At 38.7% G+C, this 21,510-nt stretch overlaps 1 protein-coding gene across 3 annotated transcripts in view; it reads left to right on the forward strand.

Annotated features, from left to right (window-relative positions):
- PIEZO2 (piezo type mechanosensitive ion channel component 2) overlaps nt 1–21,510 on the forward strand; it is a 498,844-nt gene that overhangs the window by 273,396 nt on the left and 203,938 nt on the right. For all 3 annotated transcript variants that reach the window (XM_019545872.1, XM_019545881.1, XM_019545888.1), the window contains exons 5-7: nt 4,860–5,022; nt 18,036–18,243; nt 20,602–20,815. In XM_019545872.1, coding sequence (XP_019401417.1) covers nt 4,860–5,022; nt 18,036–18,243; nt 20,602–20,815 — 585 coding nt within the window. The remainder of the gene's footprint in view (nt 1–4,859; nt 5,023–18,035; nt 18,244–20,601; nt 20,816–21,510) is intronic.

Below are 21,510 nucleotides of genomic sequence, written 5' to 3' on the forward strand. Positions count from 1 at the left end.
AAATGTGGGAGCCATGAAAGAAAGTGTGATTTAGTGTAACAAAGAGATAGTAAATTTGCAGAACAAAGAGAGAGTGATACGTTAGTACAAAGAGCCCTTGGTAGTTTTCCCTTCAATTTCCAACCCCCCTTCCCTCTCCCATTAAGGAGACAAGGAGGGCTAGCAGCTGTGTTTTTCTAAATCTGCTATTGATAATGCATTTTTAATAATATTTCTAACAAATTTGTGAATAGGTTAGTTGATGCAAAGCTGTATTTTTAACAAATAATCCTTTCATGTGAACAATTTGCCTAGCTCTAACACTTTTACTATTTGGGCTGTACTCTTCTTGTCAGAACTGTTGTTTTAAATTACCTTTCTTATAAGACCATCTTTCATTGTACATTTTGAAAATATTAAACAATATACATTTTGAAAAGTCACATGGTTTTGTATAGTGAAAGGAAATGTGAGCAGCAGCATATAAAATTCTTCCCCAGTTATTTTACATAATGTTTTCTGGAATGTGATTTGCAGAGGAAGATAATGCAGAAGAATGCAATGTGAAGAGGTAGAATGCCTCTAAGAACTGTGGATGTTTTAACGCTGAATTTTTAATTGATTGTAGCGTAACTAACTGAATTTAATGGATCTAAATTTTAAGACTCAATTTACTATGAAATGAGTGATTTTATTTCTAGAATCGTCTCCCCCTATAGAAATAATTCTTTCATAGACATTACCCATATTCATAGTGGGTGTTTTGCAAATCTATGTGTTGTTTGTATTAAAAGTAGACTAAAATCATGTGAAATCTTTTTGCTCACTTGGTGCAGTGATCTACTTTGAAACATCTATAATGACACTACATAAGGCCATAATTCAAAACAGCTTAATATGCATTTAGAACACAGCTGTAGCATTCGGTTTCAATGTAACTATCAAGATAATTAAAAATGGCTTCTGATTATTATCATCATGCATATATATTTAACTACACTTGTCAAATGTAATTTTTCATAACCTTCTGCCAAAACAGAAAATGTAATCACAGAAATTTGGTTTTAATCTCTCTCTTTTGCAATAAGTGCCACCATACTGAGCAACAAGCTTGTTTATGTCAATCAGCCTACACTTCTTGTAGTGCCCAACAGGTTGTCTACATCCTATATCAGTCAGATATGTACCCTTTTTTACATCAGTCCAGTATGTAGCATTTTCTTCATGAAGCAGCAGCGAAGGAAGCATAGTGACCTAGTTACCACAAGGTTGAGATCAGGGGAATGTCTTACTCAGGTATTTTAATCTTTTCTCTGCTTCAGTATTCCTGGAAGCCTCTAACAAAAAGATATTCAATTGTCATCATAATACAAGTGCAGGTTAATTCAGCAAGAGTATAACGATAGAGGGAGTCAGAGGCAGAATTTTATTAAATTTAAATCTTAAGCTAAGGTTCTATTTTAGTTTTCATATTCTTTTGAAACATACTAAATCTTCAAGGCTAAGTACAGACAGTCAAAAAGCTGTAGGCAGAATCAATTCAATTTAGGCAGCTTCCTCAAAGCTGCTTATGTTGAACCAATAACCAACTGAACTGACATTCAGTTTTCTAGTGGGAAAGGCAGGGGGAGGCTTGCACTGACCCAAGTCAGTAGACAGGATGTGCTAGAGTAAATCTGCCAGCCTGCTGGCTATTGCCAGCCCAGCCAAGTATCCCTGATTGACTCCCCAGTGTATGCCCCCAACCCTGTGCTATCCTTCAGAGCAGGTTGAGGAACCCCTGTCCAGGTGCTGGCAGCCCTGGAGAGATGAGGGGAATTTCCCCCCTCTCCCTTCCCAGCTGCTGATTGCTTCAGCCACTGCCAGAGGAGGGAGGGAAAATGAGTCCTCCCAGCCAGATGCCTGCCAATGCTTCCCCCCACCGCAGCCCAGGGTCTCCCAGCCCTGGGCAGCCCAGAGAGCTGAGGGCAGTTGTTCCCCTCCTGAACTCCAGAGCTGCTTGCTTTAGCCCCTGCAAGTCTCAGGTGGCCTCAGGGAGTGAAGGGAAATTCTTCTGCTCCCCTGCAACTAGTTTTGCCTCAGACTCACAGCAGCTGATGCAGGACTGGCTGTAGAGGAACAGGAGAATTTCCCTCTGCTCCCTGAAGTTGCCTGGGACTCTCAGGGGCTAAGGCAAGCAGCTCTGGGCTTTGGGAGGGGAATAATTCACCTCAGCTCCCTGGTGCTGCCCTGGGCTGAGGGAGCCTGGGCTGGGGTGAGGTACCCATCCAGGAGGACTGCTTCTTCCTTCCTCCTGTGGCAGCTGCTGAAGCAATGAGCAGCTGGGAAGAGGGCAGGGGGAGGGCTGCCAAAGGTCCAAAAGCCCCCAGTATGGGGGCTTTTCTTCCCACCGTGTGCTGTGTAGACTCTGGCTAGAAGGTGGGGGCGGGTGTTCCTCTGCCATTTTGGCCATTTTGAAAGTGCACTGAACTTCTTTTCTGTTACAGGTTTAAATCAGTTTCTATTCACTTACACTGGTTTATGTGTAACTTCTATCCCTAGGCCAAGTCATTCTTAATTTTGGAGGGTTATTGTAGCTGTGGTGGTTTAGGAAATATATGAAAGGCAAAGGGGTTTTTTGGAGATAACTTTTATTGGACAACTGGATAGTTGTGGGAGATGTTAAATCTGGGAAAGCAGCACACATAGCTTGAGCTACGGAGGGGAGATAAATAATGGAGAAGACAACAGCCTGTGTACAACTCCATGTGTAAATGAAAACAAAATCTGCTTGAAGGAATGAAGGAGGGCTGTGAAATAAGAGCAAAGAGTCTTTACCAGGAGTAGCTCCAAAACAAGAGGAATTGCATTACAGTGGATAACTGATTGTATAGAAGAGCAATACCATCCAAGTGGGAAAGGGACTATTAACTCTTAATTCAGTTTTTTTTAGCAAAGTCCAAGGTTTGGCAACTTTTTGCCCGTGAAGGCCACAAGTCACTGCCTGACCCCTCCCTCAGAGCGGTAGCTATCCACCCTTACTCTCTTTACTGATCCCTACCCCCACACACCTCTTTTGCAGTGAGGATAAGTACCAAAACATTGGAGCAGCAGGCTGCACAGTAGAGGAGTGCACTGCGAAGAGGATGAGTGGCACAGGTTGCTAGCTTATGACCTTATCAGTGTGGTTCAGGTCTATTTGAATCCAGGAGTCAAAAAATGGAAATTAGGTCCAAAATCTGATCTGGAGCCTGAGTGAATCTGTTAAGCCTGATTAGTGCTCTGTGGTGCACTATTATATGTTATATACACCTGTGGAAGGATGAGGCTGCAAAGATGATATTTTGATTTTGTAGCACTTTTATGCATATTTTGCACAACTGCAGGGCATGAGGCAGTGGAAGTCATGTCCAATGAGAACCTTGCCTGAATAAAAAACAAAAAGGCTTTTACCCCGTGTATGTAATGATGAGCAAGAGTCCTGTCAGCGGCAATGTGTTTTTATTGTATCTTGCCATGGATTCCAGTAAAGATGCCAAAAGTACTTTTGAGACTCCAAAACTACTGGAATGTTATAGTCAGTTATAAGGATTATAGGTGGATCCCTAGGGAATGTTTCCTATTTAAACTTAACTGCTGTTAATTTTAGATTACAGAAAGGGATGATATTTTTTTTACAAAGAAATACTAAATACACAAAAAAAGATGTCAGGACATATATATTTTTAACAGTTCAACACTGAGCAGCTAATCCAGCTCATTCACCTGTATTCTGTTACTGGAACCCCTTGTCTTCCTTAAGGTTGAATTCAGTTCTAGATATATATCTTTTTTAAAAAAGGAAATTCATGTGGAAACTGTATTTAAAAAGTGTTAACTTCATGCTTGGCAGCCTTACTCTGTACACTTTGAAATAATTAAAATTGTATCCTGTCATTAGTAGTAAAAAGGTGTAATAAGTCAACACAGCAGCTTACACAAACCAGCCATTGTGTCAACTGAATTCAAATCTTAACTCCCTGTTAACTTAATTAACTACATTCAGATACTGCATTCAAACTCATAAAGGTAATATGCCTCAGCCAAAACAATTTAGTCTATACAACGTGATGTATTGTGTACTTTTCATATAATTCCCTCAGCCATTCAGGTACCAGTCAGGAGGATGGTGAGGTGGAAATCCTAAAGGGAGAGTCAGGCATGGCACTCTTTAATTAGTAATTAATATTTAAGTGCTTTTTAAGAGATCTAGTTAAAAAAATACTTCATTAAACATTGATTTTTAGTAAAATGTACAATTTTGTTTTCCTTAGACTCTTTTCAAGTTAATGCAGCGTTTTTAGAACTGTCAGTTGCAAAGGAAAATAGAATTGTATTTCTATATAACAAGCACGGCATTGGAGAATTTTCTTTACTTCTACCTATATGCCAAATGTTATCAGGGAAGAGAGGGTCACCTTGTAACAAGGGTGGGAAAGGAATTTCACGCCCCTGTCAGTACAGGAAATAATTGTAATGGTGTTTCCTCTAGAAAATACTATCTTCTAGAAATCAGCTATAGATCTCTTAAGTTTGGGCAGCTTTTAAGGCTGATGCCATCTATCCCCAATATTTTTTTTAGGACATTTGCACAACAATAGCTTTGATTGATCAAAATAATGTAAAGCCCTTTAATATTTGTACAATGACTAGTAATCGCTTATATTGTAATTACATAGAAATAAGATACTTCATTACAGTTTTATAAATTACTTATATTCTTTCATCGTTTGTCATGTTCCAGTATTTTTAGGTCTATTCTCTACTACTTTTATTTTTTTTTTAAATATGATGCCAAATTAATTCAGGGGAAAATATTTTTAGAACTAACAGATATTACTTTTGTTTTTTCATTCCTACAGTGTGAAGGGAGCAGATGCCGGCAATGGGATCCGAGTGTTTGTTCCTGATATTGGGATGTTCATTGCTAGCTTGACCATTTGGCTTGTCTGCAGAAAAGTTGTTCAGAAACCAGTGACAGAGGATGCAGCCCAATACAACATGCAATTTGAAAATGAAGAAATGGTATTAAATACACACGTTTACGTTACATATACCTTTTTAGCTAGTACTAAATTGGGTGTTTGTCTGAGTTTTGTTTGGAAACCATTTCCTAAGAATTGGTTGTGTTCAAGTGAGCTTGGTTTCACAAAATAAAATGAATTATTTGAAAGAGAAAATTGCACTATGATAATTCATCTTAATAAAGTGCAAAGAAGAATTAAAATTTTATACTTGGAGACAAACCAAAGATACAAACTTTAGTCTGGGCCTGAATTTTTCAAATATTCAGGAGATTTAGGTTGAGATGTCTAGCTCAGCCCATTGTTATGACAAACAAATCTGGATCTGTTTCTTTTCCAGTTTTTATAATTATTTAGATTTGGTAACCTTGGACCCACATATAGATTTGCTGTTCAGTTATTTCAGACCTTTTGTCTGTATTTTGGTAAGCCTGGCATCCAGTAACAGTGTTTGGATGATTACCATGAATGACCTGCCACAAAAAAGCAAAGGAAGGCTTCCAAAAGCTATGCTTCTGGAAAAAGATGTCTAATTGTGTTAATCGTGGGAATATTCTGCTGGACATGTTTTTGTCTTTGCCTTCTTGAAACATATTAGTGGTGGGAACAAGGGAGACATAATGTACATAATGTACATAATTTGATGGACATATAGAAATAAAGAAATCTATTTATTCACAGTAGGAATCAGCCCAGATCACACTGTGATTCCTGATATAAATCTCAACAAGACTTTTTTAAAACATGAGTGGTCAAGTCAGCTCAAGTGCCCTGTACCCCATCTTCTACTCTACGTAGGTTTAAGTGGGAATTCTAATATTACCTTACTAAGATGATGCTACTCTTTATATTTAATTGTGAAGGTATTTCTCACAGTAGAATGGTTACAACTCATTTATTTAATGTAAAAGTGCCATTTAGAGATGGGCTACCTGTTGGGAATCAGCCATATATTTTAGTGCAACTCTAGAGAGGAGGAGAGTACAAAGGTTTCTCCTATATGTTATCTTTGCTTTTCCTGAATCCTCAGGTTATCCATACCTGGTCCATTTCCTGGTGCAACATAAGCATTACTGTACTTTCCACTTCATTGTCTAGGGTTCTCATGGGCTGTTCTGATGGCTGGGGATTAGTTGAAAGTTACAGCTGCTAGACCCATATTATCCCATTGGCCATGGCCCAAGATCCTGACCAGGCTCCACTGGCTCTTTTGAATCTCCTAGGAGCAGGTAAAACTGGTCTTAAGGTTATATTTTAGCTGGATGGAGCAAAAGAGCTTTTGTAGGGACTAACATCTGGTGCTGTAATGGGAGACATTCCAAGCGCTGAGAAGTGTAGCCCAGTGACAATGTTGATAAGTACTTTTGTGTTCAGTCTATTTCTCTTACAGTAAAGCTGTATTTTATGGAAGCAGGGCTCTGACAGGCTTCTTTAAAGCCATTGATCTTCTGTATAAAAAATGTGTATATCCAAGCATAAAACAAGAGTAATCTGATTATGGAAGCTCGCTAGAACAAAAGGTTCTGTGTCTGAATGGTGATTTTACAAGACTCAGATTTGGTATCCATTTTTTATTTATACTGGAGATGGATCCAAGCCTATGTTCTGGGAATGGAGGAGTTCATATTTGAGCAAGAGTCTGATGGAGAAAACAAGGAAATGAGCTATGGCAGGCAGAGAAGGCTACTGGGTAATTTGCCTGGAATGTAAAGTAAAGCTAATCTAGTAAATATTGATTAAATTGAACAGAATATTCTTTTCAAATGGGATCTTGCATACACTGAGTACCTCAAGACTGTCTGAAATGCAATGAGAGGTGTCAGGATATTATAGAAAGTGGGGAGAGAACTTTTTTACATATAAACCCCATAAACAAACATTTGTATGGCTTCATTTATCCCCATTACATTAAAAACAAATCCAGATTATTGGTTTATAGTTGAATAATCTGTTTGCTCTTAAAATATCATAACATTTATTCATGGAAGTTAATTATTTCATAACCCATGGTTTCAGATATCAGTCGTCTCTCTGTATGTGTCTGCAGATAACATCTTGCAATCATTTGTGCCACACACAGTCTAGATATGTGACATGTTAACACTGGAATCCAACATGGGCAGATGAGCAGTTATCCAAGAGTAGCTGCTGTGGTAGGTGTTGTCACAGTGCCTCCCCAATATGTGGTAGGAAAGCATGTAATAACTTATATGCATTGGGCAAACCATTACCCCTGGATGGGCATGGACACATGATACCTACGCTGGCTTGTTATTTATGTTGTTGTTTGTGTAGAGTAACTCTAAATGGAACTTATGTAAGTTAGCCTGGTGTAGGGCTGTATGTTATGTGTCCACTCGTTTTTCACAACAGTGTAAAGAAAATTTATACCAATGCAAACATGTTGTTTGTCCAAGCCCTTAGGTAGAACTCACAGAAGTAGCTAAAAGTTTATTGGAATATAGAAACACGTAGATAGTCTGAGGAGAACATCATGCATAAACTCCATATGTTACAGAACATTTAAGTCTTGGGAAGAGATTCTGGCCTCATGCAGAAATTGTTTTTTCTCCTGAGAGAGTTAGTGCTATCCCAGGAGAAACTGAGTATACAGATGTTCAGGTTTTTTTTTCCCAGAGTAAAAATCACCAGTCCAGGAGAAAAATTATCTGAGAATAACCAGGGTTAAAATACTATAGAACAAATGCCTATACATGTTGTGGCTTTTTTCAGAAGAGAACATAGTTCTCCAATGTTCCGCCCTGACTGTCCCTCCTCCCCACTGGGAGATGGTGTGTCATTCACTGAACTCTGTTGCTTCAGCAGGGAGCAGAACGTACTCCCTTCATAATCCCACATTGTGCTGCAGGGAAACTGATCATAGGCAGTCTGGGTCAGCCAAACAGGGCTGCCCTATGTACTGCTGCCATCTGTCACGAGACAGACTAAGCGAGCCTGTAGAGCACACTGAGATGTCTGCATAGGGCCCCCATTCCCGGCTGCAAAGTGTCAGCACTGCAAGCTTTCCACTCTTCAGACTTCAGCATATTAATATCTGTACATGTAGTTCTGTGTATTTTTTTCTAGTAGGAGAACAAACCTCGGAGAATTGTCTCAGATTATTTGAATGTGTGAATACAGCCTTGGTACTGGTCCACTTTATGTGGATTGTATTCAAGAATTTTGTTTTATGTTTTTATTAAGCATGCTTTTTTTAAAAAGGAAAACTAACAACATTCACTGACTCTTCAACAACTGCTTATTGGTGATTAGCTGGTGTAAATGAGCTAGTATACATTGCTATAGTTCTATTGAAGTCAAAAGAAAATCCAATATGATGAATGTTTATAGTACACCATAAAAATTTTTGGAGGCATCTAACATCTAAAATAATTTGTTTGAAGAGCTCAGATTTAATAGTTTTAATTTAATCAGACCTTTAAAGGACACACTTCATGCCTGAATTATCATCGGTGTATAGCTGATGGCAAAACACCAGATTCTGGTACCATTCCACATATAAAGAGGTACTTTCTGCTGCTAGTGACACCCCTAAAAACTACTGTAAAATTAAATCAATGGGATGGTTCATGAAAAAAAATATATTGCTCAGATTGGACGTGGTATCAGAATCCAAACAGAAGGAATTAAAGATAGTGAAGGCCAATGAAAATATCTCTGTCCTAATTCCTGACAGGAATCCTAACTCCAAACTTAGGGAAAACTAAGCTGCACGAGAAAGAAAAAAATGTTTTGAAGAGCAGGAGTGAAGGTGGGTGGGCAATAGGAGGCACTCAGTTATTTGTAAGTAATGCTGTTCTAAGAATAAGCAGAGTGTGGTTTTAATTAACAGTGAGTCATGAAGTAGAAAGGTCTGCCAAATACTAGGCAGCAGTCCAACTCATTACCACCCCTCAATGGTTGTGCACTTGGAGCTAACTTGTCTACAGGACTTTTTTATTGGAACGCAGAAAATTTAAAACAGGTGAATGCAGCTGGAGGATGGCTCAGACTGCAAACTCTGAAAGGCACAGTGCCAGTCAAAAGGTGTAAACGGTGAAAAAAGAGGCCAGTTAGCTTCCCAACTGCAGCTGAAAGTACAATGATTGTGATTTGGTGCACATGGTGACTTGATATGCCAAATTGCAGATGCAGTGTACACAGTCTAGTAGGTATTTAGAAAGAAAGCTACTTTTCTTAAGACTTTGGATGAATTGCCCAGTACTGTAAGGGATAGAAGCAAATCTGTTCAAGTTTTCGTAACTTAAACTTTACAAGAGGAGTTGATCTTCATTAAAATATACATTAGTAGTTTTCTCTTCCTGTATTTATCCCTTTGTCCTTTCAATCTTGGTTCTTATCCATACTACCTAGGGTGTTCTTAAGAAGGTGAGCAGAATGCTCTGGTCTACACTTTGTCCAAAAAGCTGCTTCAAAAGTGGACCAGGAGCAGGTTTAAGTGTAGTTTAAGAGCTGTGCTCCTTGGCATGTTCTGGGTTGCATAGGAAATGTCCTCCTGGCTCCAAGTTTCATATCATCCAGCATCCTGCTGATGGTAAATAGAACCTAATAGGAAGGGAGAAAGGCTCAGACTCCAGTCGCTATCTGGGCACATCCCCAGCCTGGCCCCAATAGCAGTGGTGTGCAGCCTTCACAACTGCTACAAAGACTATGCTGGGACCATGGTCTGTGCCCCAGGCTAGAATGGGGATGGGGCCTGCTGGCACAGGGTGGGGGGTGGAGCAGAGGCTGTGAGGGAGGGAGGAAGCAGAGGCTAAGTGGGAAGGTGAGAAGCAGAGGTTGAAGGAGAAGGGAAATAGAGGCTGAGGGAAGGAACATATAGGAGGAAGAAGTGGCAGGGGACAGGCACAAGCAGGGGATATGCTGCTTGTCTTCCCCACACTATCTGCTCCCCCATTGCCTGTCCCTCTGCAGCAGTTGGGGGAATGACTTAAAGATGACCCTCCAATTATTAGATTCTACTCATGAAAAATTATAACAAATATATTAATGTTCCACATATAGAATCTAATTATTGGGGAAAGTTGTCTTAAATTCAGGGTTGTTGTAGATTTGAGTAAATATGGCAGTTTGTCCATTCGTGTTTGAACTGAAGTGTGTTCTTTGCACAGAATTTACCACCTTACCCTTTACCCATCTTAATACCCTGTAAGCTTTCTTGACTGTAGTTGTCCTTTGAACAGATATCCTTATTGAGCTGTCCACAAAAACCTCTCTGATTGCAGGGGGGTAACTCAGCATGTGAATGCATGAGACAGCATCAGTGTCTGGGCTGCCAACAGCAGTGTCCTTTAGTTTAACTGTTATTTTTCCTCCTTGATGCTTACACTTCTGATGCATTTATGCTATCCCCTCTCAGCCTTTGTTGGCTAGCCCTGTAGAGCAGAAAAGACCATTCCAGTTTCTTTGTCATTGACAATGTTTTAGCATCTCAGGCCAACCTTCTTAATTCTACGTCTACCATCTCTTCCCACTTTGCTTTGGTTTTTTCTTTATATTCTTGATGATTTGTTAAAATCAAGATATGAGACTGTATCATCACATTAGCTATAGTGTCCTGTGATAAATTCACATGAATTGGCTCAAGGGCACTATCTTGGGCAGTAAAATAATTGCTGTCCCTTTCTAGTACAATAGCTATTGCCTGTAATAGATTTCTAGCCTCCCTTACTAAATTACTAATGTTCCCTGTCAGCCCTACTTTCCTGTGATCCTATGATCCTAAGTTCTGTTCAGTTAATTTACTGGAACATTTTCCCTTAAAATAGTTGGAAGTGTGTGCAAGTCCTAAAAGTTTACCTGTGAGTCTTTCCTTTCATATGGAGTCACAGTCAACAAGTGGCTGCTTGTCACAAAATGCCTTGCTCTTTTTCCAACAGATCAGTATTTCTCATTGGCAACTTGGACTAAATGTCAAGGTCTTGTTAAGCAGAACAGGAATCATGCAGACTGATAATGGGAAAACACGCTTTGACTACTGTGTTTGACTGCCCCATTCAAATAGAGCTCTAACCAACATGCCATTCAAAATGATTGCTAGGACATAATTGTAGCCTATATTTGTAAAAGAAGAGAGCCCAGTCAAAATCTTGCTGCTATTCCACTTCTGATATTTCTATCTTAGCTTCTTCAATGTACTCTTTTGACTTTCCTACAATCCTGAGGAATTCATTAATCAGTCATTTTAATATAATCTCTTTCTTTTAAGACAAAAACTGTTATCTTGTCTACTTTTTTCAGTGGTCTACTCCATGTGGCTGTACACAAATGAACCCTACCTGGTTGCATTTGGCTTAACAAAAAGACTAATCAATCTCCCATTGAAGTCAATAGATATGTTTGTTACACTAAACAATTCGATAATTTAATCTCTCTCCCAGCAATACTTTCTCCGTTAGAGTATTTAAATAAATTATTTAGATATTTTATCTGAAAAATCATCCATAAACACTGGAATCTCTTTTCCTTTCAACCTTTTGGGGTTTTTTAAAATACATAATAGCCTTTTCAAAACTTTGTGTTTTGTAGACTTATGTGGCTTCTTACAAACAAGCTTGAAAGTATGAGTGGTGAAATGTTATCATAGATTAGATCTGGAATAAAAGAAACTGGTTTAAAAAAAGAAAATAAAAGCAAAGAAAACCAGAATGCTCGGGTAACTTTAGAGTCAGTTCCTCTAGTACAGCTAAAACCAAGATTGTGGAAGCAGAAATTTTCTACAAGAACCTTGTTTTGCAATATGCCCAGTCCAGTTACTCAACCAAACCATTCAGATATAAACACTATTTAGATAGAACTTTGTGATATGTCAAATACTGTATGTTGCAGAATTCCCATTTTCTCTACATTATGGTCTCTGGGACACCTGTAGAAATCAAATGTATTCAGTGGGTTTGCTGAGGTGTAACTGATTGGAATAGGAATTCTATTGGTGATACAGAAAGGGAGAGAATCCAGTCTACTATGTGCAGAGTTGGTTCCACAGAGCTAAGAGGAAATCAAAATCTCAATAATTTATTTTAGGTAATAAACTCTTCCAGTTTGAGAAGTCTGTTGAATTTTAAATTAGACTTCTTCATTGTCATTTTTCAGAGTATAAACACACTTCTAGCAACTTGCACTGGGAGTCGCACATCAAAAAATGTCAGAGCAAAAATTAGAACATGGAAATTCTAGCTAAATGTGCACAAACTCTCTCATTATATTTTGTCCTTCTTTAAAACCTACAACCCAAGCAATATAAGCACATTCATACAAACATCAATCTGATTGTGTTCTCCCTTTTTATTTCTATGGGCATCATATACAGCTTGATACACAAATACATTGTGATGTAGTGTTTATACAATTTGTGAGTAGTATCAAACCAGTTCTGAATCAGTAAAATCTACCCAAGCTCTACTCTCTAATAAATGCAACACGGTTTCTAAGCTTTGGCTAAATTTGTGTTCTGAGCAGGGAAAGTGGATTCAAATTTATTTTTTCCTTTTCTCACTCTGTGCTTCCTGATTCAGGTTGGGAGGAAATGTCATTGTACTGCAAAACATGGTATTTGGCCAGCACTTATGGTACAACTGGAAGAAGGAAGCACCTGAATTCTCATGAGCGAGCCTTTTCTTGTGAGCTTACCAGTGCATAGTCAGACATTTCTGATAATTACTGTCATACTAGCAAGTCATGCTAGCAAACTTTGGAATGCTAATCATTCTGAATTATGGAAACTTTTGGTACTTACTTCTTTCTAGATAGAACAGTACCAGATAGTAAAGTTCTCACTTCTGTCATCATTGAAATGTTTAAAGGCTTACATTTTTTCCTTTGTAGAGTTTCAAAGTAACTGAATTCATACGTTGCATATTTAAAGACATGATATCCTTAGCTGTAAGCACAAAACCAAGTGTATTCTGATGCAAGAATGGCTTTAAGATCAGACTAAGCCTGCCTGTTAGTAAATACATTTATGAGATTTGAAGCTATCTTGGTGCATTAGTGTTTATATTGTACCAGATAAAACATTTAAAAACTAATAAATGTTAATGAAATAGCCACCAAAGTAACTAATGGACCTTCTGGCCCTCATCATAATAGTAGCTGCCACAACTGCCACAAAGGCAATAATGTTTCTTTTTCTGTGCTTTATCTGAGTTTGGCAGTTTTAAAAAGTGTTGTACACTGGAAACTCCTGGGATTTGCACAAAATTATTGAAAAACCTAAACTACATTTAATCTGTTTATAAAAAGTCCTGGGGCCCTACTCCACATAGCAAAGGTCATGGAAACACATTTTTATGATTTCACAAATGCTGTGTACTACATACTCCTTGAAGGGAGAGATTTATTTGATTTAATCAGAGGGATGCTGTAATTGTACAATAAGTAATTTATTATGGAAGTACAAATATTTTTCTAACTATAGCCCATTGAGCATTGGATTGCAGTCTCAGATTGAACCATATGGTGATGAAGGCCTTGCAAAATAATCAATTTGAAATAATACTGTTCTCCAATGAGTATGTATATACATTACAGCCTAATCGTCAAAAAGTGGCCAAGCAACAGATGAAGGATCACCAGGTAGAGATAAAAATCTTTGGACCATTCATGACAACCTCAGCAATCTGAAGTGTTTCATTTATGTTTAAGAAAAGAGCAATAGAAGCTTCAGAGTTGTCAATTTAGACCATCTCTTGTGTCTTCATTGGGTTAGATAAAGCAGAGGATATGGAAGCAGAGAAGCCAACATTTGTGTTTTTATACTTTATGGAATATAGCATTTCAAATATTTTAGTTTTGTTTTGAAGATGTAATGGAAAATGCAAATGCTTTTGTAAAGACATAGAAACTGCATACTTGACTTTCATCTCACACTGCTTTTCTATTCTGTTGGCAATTCTGTAGGCTTGAGCAGAATTGTAAAATATTGCAGGATCAGGCCTTGAATATAGCTCACATCCCTAGAAGTTCTCCATCCTAGTTAGAGAGAGAGGAGGAGTCTGTAAATGCTTGTGCCTGGAAGCGCCCTACATGGAGCCCCTTTGCAGTCATTAGGGTTCTACAGAAATGCAGGGAACACTGAATGGATTCCTTCATGGGATCTAGCCTTCTGTTTCTCTGTTTCTGTTGCTCAATAGAAAATTGTGGGATTGCAATTTCCAGGGTTGATGTAAAAAGTGCTTGATCTGAAATGCTGTCTTTTTACGGACAAAATAAACAGTCAAGGTCCCAAATCAGAGAAAATTTGTGCGTGTATTTTATAGGAAAATGTTGGGAAATCAGTTTTGCGTTTACTTATTGCCTCAGTTTGGATCACAAGATTTTCTCCAAGATAAGGATCTCAGTAATACCAGAAGCACACTGTTTTTCTGCATTTCCTGTTCCATATCAATGCTGTCATAATATTTTTATGGGAACAGGACTCAGAATTCTTATCTTGGCACTATAATAAAAGAGGATGTAATCTCATATATAGGACATATTAAACTGTTACAAATCTGCTGAATGATGCAGGGGAATAATTTGACTATTGAGCTTTAAAATGTTTAGGTATATACTAGAAGGTGCCTGGAATCATAGAGATTCCAGAACTATCCAGCCAGCTCTGCCCCTCCACACCCTTCCCAACTCTGTTGCTGTCTCTGGATGAGAGTCTCCAATATGATGAGGTAATAAGTAAGGCTGACTGCACTCTGTCTTGCATTAGTGGGTGCATCACAAGCAGGTCTAGGGAGGTGACACATTTCAGCTCTATGCGGCATTGGTGGGACCGCAGCTAGAGTACTGCATCCAGTTTTGGGCACTGCACTTCAAGAGAGATGTGGATGACCTGGAAAGGATTCAGAGGAGGGCTACTCATATGGTTGAGGGCCTTCAGGTAAGATATTATAAAGACAGATTGAGCAACCTGAATCTCTTCAGCCTCCACAAGACAAGGCTGAGAGATGATCTTGTGGCTGTCTACAAACTCATCAGGGGGGTCAGCAGTAAATGGGGGATTCTCTGTTTACCAGGGCATCGCTCGGGGTTACTAGAAACAACGGCCATAAACTGAAGGAGAGTAGATTTAGATTGGACATCAGGAAGAAATTCTTATGGTGAGGATTGCCAAAATATGGAACGGGCTTCCAAGGATTGGTGGTGCTTTCCCCTGTTTGGAGGTGTTCAGAAGGAGATTAAACAAGCACCTGGCTGGGGTTACTTGACCCCAGTGCTCTTTCCTGCCCAGAGCAGGGGGTTGAACTTGATGATCTAATAGGTCCCTTCTGACCTTAGAAATCTATGAAATCAATGAAACCTATGAGATGAGGGAGAAGGCAGGAAAAGGAGGTTGTTCTGGGGTTTTCTCAGCTCTGCTGGAATGGAGGGACAGATAGATTGGGTCTCTCCCCAGGCTGAGGGGCTCCAGTCAACCCCCCCCCCCAACTCCAGTGGAGCTGAGAAAACCCCAAAAGGGACCTTCCTTCCCTACCTTCTCCCCCTCCCATCCAGAGACAGCATCTGTGGCTCACTGTGCTGCAGCTGGAGCAGACAGAAATTAAGTTGAACCACTTAGGAGTGGCATCATTTGAACCGTCAAACAATGAGAGTTAATTTGTCACATAATTGAAGGGCTCTACAGCCATGCTCTTCTGTTTGGGCACAGCTTTGAAGTAATTTTGAAGGGCCAATTGCATGGCAAATGTATTTCTGTCCCTGAGTCTTGTTTCAAATCCACTAAAGGAAATAGTGTCAGAGATGGGATTATTCCTGGGGAATTCTTGGCCCCAAGATCTATGTTTAAATAGGTGGACGACATTTCTCTTCAGTAAAAGCAAAACTTGTAAGTACACAAATGAAATCTGTTTCCAAAAGTTTCCATTTGAGCTCCTTGTTTTTATCTTATTGTTGTTTGTGTCAAACTGTCAATTTTGCTAGTAATGCCATTTACTTTTAAATTGTTTGTTTTTTAATTTTTTATTGTAGACAGCTCCCTTAAATAAACAGTGTCTCTATGGGTACAAATAAACAAATTAAATAGCTGGAAAAACTTGCCATAATACGGGTCCTTGCACCCTAGGGACACAGATTTCTAAGCTTGGATTCCTTTAGTGGATGTATTTTGTTTTGTTTTGAGTTTTTTGCTATATTATAAAAGGGTTAATTGTTTAATGATCACATTAAACAAGAGATGTAGAACTGTATCTGGTTAGGGAAACTTAGGACTCTACCCAAGAGGACTACTTGGTACAGTTTCTAATACTTGCGACACATTGTTCACTTTCCTGTGGCTTTCCCATCAATATAATGATATAGTGGTGGTGATAATAAAAATATTAGGCATCATTTAGCCAAAGTACATGTTGTTGTCTTGTGGTTAATTATTTAAATAAAGTACCATCAACTAGAGAGCTCTCTAAACATGAGCTCTAGCAAGGCAGCAAATGATAGCATTCATCTCATTGCTGAACACCTTAAAAATCTTGTGGTGCCTACAAAATATGTGCACCACAGCAACTCAGTTGTTGCCTTGCTTTCTAGAGCTATTAAACATGTTTGTTGAAAGTCATGTGAGTGCACTGTGGTGATGACAAAGTGGAAATATACTAGTTATGATGCCAATGGACTCAATTTGTAATGGACATGGTTAGTAAAACAGCCGGATATGTCTGAAAAGAAGGGAGGATTTCCCAGATCATCACTATTACATTTAATATATATTTCATTGTATATAGTCTCTCGATAGAACAGACTTTTTCTGTGCAATGTTAATGCGGAACCTGGAGAGAATTTCATTTCCTTAGGGTATCTATGTAAGAAAATTACAATGAAGAAGTTTGTGGTTATATACTCAGAGGGATAACAGTTCAACAGTTTCCAGTGTAATCTTCCCAAGCAAGAGTGTTTAATTTGTTAGTGCCAACTGCTGCAGATAAACATGAGATTTCTATTCTTCCTATTCATATTCTTCTGAAAAGTTCCTATAATATCACACTCATATTCTGCTCCCCCTCCAAAGATACACACTTTTCTTTCTCTCTCAATTGCTAATAAATTGCTTACCTGTCACATAGTCTATCCCTCCATGCAGTTGGCTCAATAAAAGATATCACCCACAGAAATCTTTACCTATCATGTGTCCGTTTTGTTTTCTTCCCTGTTCTTCATTCTTTAATTGAATTTCCCTCATTTTCATTGTTTAATTGCCACTTAACTATTCCAAACTTGCCTTTCCCTCTGCCCTTGACCTTATATTATTTTATTCTTTCCCCCTCTGTATTTCTCATATTCTCTCCTTTCCATTTATCCTCCAAGGCCCTGTCTCTCTTTCCTTAACTTTCCCTGTATATCTCAGTCTTTTCATCTACCATCACTGAGCTGCTGTCCTAACCACAGCTGTTTTTATTCTGTGTTTACACACCCAAAACACATACATTTTACTCCAGGCTTTCTCTTTGAAGTCCTTTGCAATTGGAAGGATGTATAATTTTAGCATTGTGGAAAGGCATAAGAAAGTAATCTATGTAGATAATGGAAATAACACTGTACTTTAATAGGCATAACAATGGAGGGCAGCAGTTCAGGTGTTTCAAAACGGAAATGGAAATGTGGATTGTCACAGTTGGCTGCCATTGGCATGTTGGGAGACTGTTTTGGTGAAGTTGACCCAAATAATTTGATTTGAATGGTCTAGTGCAAATCTATCCAATTTTTAAATGAGTGGTTTCCTTGGTCAGAACCTGAAAATGTTATGGAGGCTTCTACTGCTTGTGTAGAGATAAATGCACCTGGAAATATTGCCTATCTGCCAGAGAAACCTACAGACGTCAGGGAAATAAAATCACACACAAATATTTCTTAATATCTTTTCTCTAAGAAAAAAGGTGGGAGCTTTCATTATAACTGTCATAACTCTTTCTTTTAATTGTTTTATGATTGTAATGCTATAAAATGATATTGCCAAAGAACTTATATGATAGAGGTACATTGTTTCTTATCACATTGGTCTCTTTTCCATAGGCTGGAAGGGAAAAGTTAGAGCCAGATGATGCATTGATATATGAAGATTTGGATGTTGAAGGCTGTGATGGGGAAGAATTTGAAGAAACCACAAAATTAAAACTACTGCGTAGAATTGCCTCATTGGCCTCTAAACTGAAAGAGTTAATTGGCAAAATTATAACCACCGCTGGAAAAGTTGTTGTGACAATTTTACTTGGTTCAACAGGTTGGTGCTTTTGAAAAGGTCCTCACGAGTCTATCAGATTATGCATTTAACAAATGAATTTTCAACACCTTGGCACCTGGGGGAGTAACAATAGAAATTTTGAAGGAAAAGAAATTGCTACTGATTTTATTTAAATTAACCTTTTGGCAAGCGCAGAAAGATATTGAATTGCTTAATTTTTGTACTAGTTTTGTGAGGCCCTATCATTGAGTATATTACTTTTACAGTCACTGCTGTGACCAACTGATGAAAGGTTACATCCTGTAGACAAATGGGATATGAATAAATAGATTGTGTGGCCTCCTGAAGCCAGAGCTTCAATCACATGACATTAAAATAAAACAAAACAAAAACTCCTTACTGGTGACTCACAAAGAGTGTTGAGCAAGTTCAAATGATAAAGGTGAATGTGTTGATCTAGTACACTTAGATGTCTGTAAGTCCCATGTAACATTTGTCCCAAGTGAAACTTGTTTAAAAAAAAAACCTATATAGAATCAGTATTATGAATAAAATTCCTTTAAGACTGGTTAATTGACAGAGCATGAAAAGTAATTGTAAATGAGAAAACATCATCCCAGCAGTAGGGTCTTTGAGAAATATGTCCTTGAACAAATATATTGTTCAATTTCTTTGTCCCTGATGTAAAAGAAAAAGGAAAGTGTTCCCTGTAAAGTTTATAGATGGCAAAAAACAGGTTAAGTCATAAATGATGGGGACAAGTAGTTACAGAGACAGATGCAGATCACTTGGTAAGGATGACACACATTAAAACAAAATATGTGCTTTAATATAATTTAGGACACGGTCATACATCTGAGGTGAAAAATACAGATCACATTTACAAGCTTGGCACTGTACCTGGAATTCTTTAACACTGAAAATAGCTAAAGGATGGTGAATATGAGATCCAAGTGCCATGCTATAGCCAAGAGGTTGCATGCAGTCCACAGACAGGTAAACAGAGGGGTTCACAAAGGAGAAAGGAGATGGTATTACTTACGTAAATAATGCAACCTGGTATGAGTGATTGGAAATTTTTCAAATCTGTAACACAACAGAAATTCAGTGCACATAAGCCACTTCCAAAATGGCCAAAACCAGTTTAAGAAAAACCTGTATGAATGTAATAATGGACTTAACTAATTTAGATTAAATTAGTTTCTTGAACTTCTGTCCCAGATCCCCTCCAGATTCAAGTTAACTCTCAGTCCCCCAGCATCACAGGATGCTTTATACCTCCCTCTAAAAAAACCTCCTCACAGGGTGGCTGGTCTAGTCTTTGCCCAATCTGCCTGAGCAGGGAGGTGTTCTCTACTCCTCCCTTCCTCCCCCCCAGCCTCTGGCTTGGGCCATTGCAGGCATGTGGCTGCATTTCTGGAATCAAAAGTGAATGTCTGTTCACCTGCTTATTGGTTCAGTCTATGCAGCTTAGACTAACCTGCAAAGCTTGAATTTATTCAGCCTCGGGCTTTTTGACTGTCTGTACTTAGCCCCTAAGCCCTATTACTGTAACTAGTTCTTATGTGTACAGTTCAAAAAATTATGTTCTAAAATTAGAACACAACCAATTAAAGCACAGTCGATAATAATCAGATGTCAGAAAATCATACCTTATAGCAGGGGTGTACAAATCATGGCCTCACAGGCCAGATGAGTGGTTTGGAGCCAGTCCATGGGCCAGATCAGGCCCACAAACCAGCCACCCTCTCTCACCCCATCCCCTAGCACAGGCTGGATCCAGTGCCCATGGCACCTGCTCTGGGACCTAATGCACGTGACAACTGCCGCAGATGTTCTAGGATCCATGCCACATATAGTACCCCGTGTAGCTGATCCAGGATCCCACATGGTGCCCAGTGCAGCACAGGTCCAAGAGTGGCCAGGGCAGTTGCTGCATGCGACGTGGGTCCCAGACCCTGTGCACAGAGCCAGACCTGCTCATGTTGTGTGCAGCCCATAGGTCTACTCTGAGACCCAGGGACTGCACCAGGGGCTGGATGACACGAATGCAAATCTGAGTTGTGGACTGTATCTTTAACATCCTTCCAGATAATGGGAGACTAAAGACATTCAATCCATTTAGATGGATAAAGGGAAAAAAAAAAGAGTTAACTTGATTGCAACTTAAAAGAACCAATGATTGTAGAACATAATGCAATGGTTGGAAGCAAAAATTAGACAAATTAAATTAGAAATAGGGTGCAGATTTCTAAAAGTAATGGTTGCAAAAGTTTATCTAACAATATCATAGGGATGCGATCCTTAAATTGTTTTAATGACTTTACTAGCTTTAGGGCTAGTAAATTATTTCTTACACCATTATTTTACAAGTGCCCTTGATTTTTGTTCTTCCAGGTATGATGTTGCCATCTTTGACCTCAGCTGTGTATTTCTTTGTGTTTTTGGGACTGTGTACATGGTGGTCCTGTTGCCAAGTATTTGATCCGCTGATATTCAGCTGTCTGTGTGTATTAATGGCTATATTCAGTGCGGGGCACTTGATTGGACTTTATCTGTACCAGTTACAGTTCTTTCAGGAAGTTGTACCACCAGGTGATTTCTATGCAAGGTAAGTGCAATGTCTACTTTATTTAATTAAACACAAACAGTGCACTTTTCTATTGATACATGTTGCAGTTGTTCTTCCACATCATAACCAACATGATTTTTTAAGATGATAATACCAGAAAAATCTTTGTTCATCCTTCAAAAGTCAAAACACGATATATATATTGGATAGGCCCTAGGGAGTAATGCTTGGACCGTGGTGCAAACTCTGTGTATGTGAAAGATAAGCCAGGTATCTGAGGGAATGAAAATGTGTACACACTGTCACTTCCTCACCTCTCACAAAAAATAAAAAGCCTGACATGAACCTCTCTTGAATGGCAAAGAATGTATGTGCGTTGCTGCCATTATGGTTTTTTTTTACTTTGAACTAGAAGGCTGCTCTGGCAACTACCCAGGAGTTTATGGATATTGACTACTTTGCATGATATTAGACAAATGCAAGTGCCCTTACTTTTGGAGATATACAAAGATGTACAGACCACTTGGATCAAGAAACAATATGCTTGGATCTGCAGATACTTGTGTGATAAATATCTATAGGAAGTACTTTGAGCTACCCTTTCAAATATGCAAGGGGATTAAAAAAAATAAGAGATGAACTCACAGAGTCATCTAGTTGGTCACTAGTTGTATTATCAAAATTACTATGTCAGATTGCTTTTATGATAAAAATATTTAGTTCCCCTACCGTTT

Source organism: Crocodylus porosus, unplaced genomic scaffold, assembly GCF_001723895.1.
Source record: "Crocodylus porosus isolate Cpor-Errol unplaced genomic scaffold, CroPor_comp1, whole genome shotgun sequence".
NCBI classification, from domain to species: Eukaryota; Metazoa; Chordata; order Crocodylia; family Crocodylidae; genus Crocodylus; species Crocodylus porosus.